This window comes from Argiope bruennichi, chromosome 11 (genome assembly GCF_947563725.1).
Source record: "Argiope bruennichi chromosome 11, qqArgBrue1.1, whole genome shotgun sequence".
Taxonomy (NCBI): domain Eukaryota; kingdom Metazoa; phylum Arthropoda; class Arachnida; order Araneae; family Araneidae; genus Argiope; species Argiope bruennichi.
Genome location: NC_079161.1, coordinates 98740835 through 98743520, shown reverse-complemented (window position 1 = coordinate 98743520; position 2686 = coordinate 98740835). Strand labels below are relative to the sequence as shown.

At 43.3% G+C, this 2686-nt stretch overlaps 1 protein-coding gene across 1 annotated transcript; it reads right to left on the bottom strand.

Moving 5' to 3' along the window:
• Positions 1 to 1195: 1195 nt before the first annotated feature.
• Positions 1196 to 2458, bottom strand: LOC129956795 (uncharacterized). The gene has a single exon (XM_056068740.1). The coding sequence runs from the start codon at positions 2456 to 2458 to the stop codon at positions 1196 to 1198; it is 1263 nt and encodes a 420-aa protein (XP_055924715.1).
• Positions 2459 to 2686: the final 228 nt, after the last annotated feature.

Below are 2686 nucleotides of genomic sequence, written 5' to 3'. Positions count from 1 at the left end.
ATAGCGGAATTTTGTGCAAATGTCTGCCCAAAAATGTTAACAATATCCAATGGAGCAGAGTGAGTCGTACTTCCAGTTTTAAGAACAGGAAAAGTAAATTCCTGATAGACTCCATTTGCTGACTTCACTTTCTTCCACAATTGTTTACTTGTAGTACAAGGTGTGATCGAAGATACATATTTTATCCAAGAATCCCTCTGACTTCGACGACGAGTGCGACGAGCAATGGCTTTAGCACGTTTGAATGCGACTAGATTTTCTGTGGTGGGGTACCTTCGGAAGATATTCCACAGCTTTTTCTGTTGTTTGTGGCTGTCACGACAGGCTTCATTCCACCAGGGTTTTCGGAATTTCCGTAGGCGTGGTGAAGTTTTAGGAATTGTTTTTTCAGCGGCACTAATTAAACATTTAATGACGTTTCGTACTGCTTCCGTGATGCATGTAGTATTGACCATGGACTTTGTAATATTTGCCAATTGTCTGAAAGCATCCCAATCCGCTCGCTGGAATAGATAACGCTGTGGCAGACAGGTTCCACAGCCTCTATCAGCATGAGAGACAATTAGAGGAAAATGATCACTATTATGGAGATCATTTCCAACTTTCAAATTCAAAAATGGTAATAACTCTGGAGAACATATGGCCAAATCGAGATTATGGAAGGTACGAGTGGGTTCATGAAAGTACGTTTTATCATCCTTATTGAGCAGACAGAGACAGTTGTCAGTTAAAAACTGTTCAATCTGTCGCCCACGAGTGTTTGTACTTCCCGAACCCCACAAGGAACTATGTGCATTGAAATCACCAATGATCAAAAAGGGTGTTGGAAGCTGGTCCACCAAGTTGTTAAGTGCTTGTAAGTTAATGACATCATGAGGTGGCAAGTAGATACTACAGACTGTAACCAGTGTTCTGATATGAACTTGTACAGCCACAGCCTGTAGAGGTGTATGTAAATTTAACGGTGTGCTCGGGAAAAGGTTTGATGTCAAGATGCAGACACCTCCAGAATTGTGCACTCCTGTGCCTGCATCTTTTCGAACACAATTGTATCCACGAAGTTTTAATGGGATGTTTGGTGTCAAGAAGGTCTCTTGTACACCAAAACAAACAGGATGAAAATTGTTAATTATGGTCTTGATGTCATGAAGTTTGGACCGCATGCCGCGACAATTCCAAGAGAGGAAGGTACCCATCAAGAGAGTCGCTTGGAAGTAGAAGGAGCAGTTGTTGGAGTTGCCTGGTCTTCGCAACTCATTTCAAGTTCGTCTTCATCCTCAGACGGATGTAATTTAAAGTCGGGACTGTAAAGTGTGTCGCCAAAGATGGATTGTAAATCCTTATGCACCACACCCTTAGTTGCTAGTCCCAAAGCAACAGAATTTTTTGAGGTTGATTTTCTCAATTTCTTTTGCAAGTCTTTGTGTGTAAGGCCACGTTTTGCTAAATTTAAGGTCAGTGATTTTGACTTTGATTTTGATTTCTGCTTAACAGGTTTAGGGTTGTCAATTGAAGCATTTGTGGAAAGCTCTGTGTCAGAGTCTGATGTTTTTTCAGGAGGGTTGGAATTTTTGACATATTTTATACAGTTTTCACATGAGCAATTTTCACAAAACGGCTTCTTAACTACTGAAGCATAGCTGACACCAGGTATGGGAGTTTGAGCCTGAACCTTTTTTCTAGCTTCGGGGTAGCTTAAATTTTCTTTCACTTTAATGGTAGTAACTTGTTTTTCCAGTGTCCAGCGAGGGCAGGATCGAGAATAAGAGGGGTGTTTGCCTTTGCAGTTCACGCACATTTCTTGTGCAGAACACTGCTGACTGTCATGACCTTTCTGTGCACAGCGGGCACATGTGACAGACCCGCGGCAATTTGCTTTCGAATGGCCGAAACGCTGGCACTGGAAACACCTTAATGGGTTGGGAATATAGGGCCTCACCGGCAACTTAATGTAGCCTGCATATACGAATTCAGGTAATTTTGGCGTCTGAAAGGTAAGAATATGGTGCTTAGTTTCGAGGAGTTCTCCGTCACGCCGTATAGCAATTCGACGAACGTGTGTAACTCCTTGTGATTTCATTTCAGAAGTTATTTCCTCTATGGGAACATTTAATAACTCTCCACAGGTAATGACGCCTTTTGAAGTATTTAAAGATTGGTGAGGGGTTACTATGACCGATATCGTTGCCAAGGCCTTAAGTTTCTGTATTTGGTTAGCTTGCTTTCGAGATGAGACCTCTACCAGCAAGTCGCCAGATCTCATCTTTCGAATGGATGAGATTTCTCCGACTGTTGCTTGTATAGCTTTCTGGACCAAGAAGGGAGATACAGTTTCAAAAGTCTCTTTTAGTTCGGAAACACGTTTAATAACGAAAAAATGATCAAAATGTTCATGTTGGTTAAGAGAAATATGTGCTTTACGATGCCCACTGAAAGGACCCTTTTTGGGAGGAGCCATGCGATATGGTGATTGATTCGGGCCCGACGGCACCGCCCACCACGGAGCCCAACAAGGGAAGGCAGCCACCGGCTCTGGCCATTTCCAGCCTCGGCGCTTACCTTGGTGCTAGCCGGAACCTATACGCTCGGAGTTACCCCCGGGGACAGTGACCACCCTTAACGCCAAGCCCAAGGAGTAACCCCTTTGCTTGATCCCTAGCAGACTAGACACTCGGGTAACTATCTA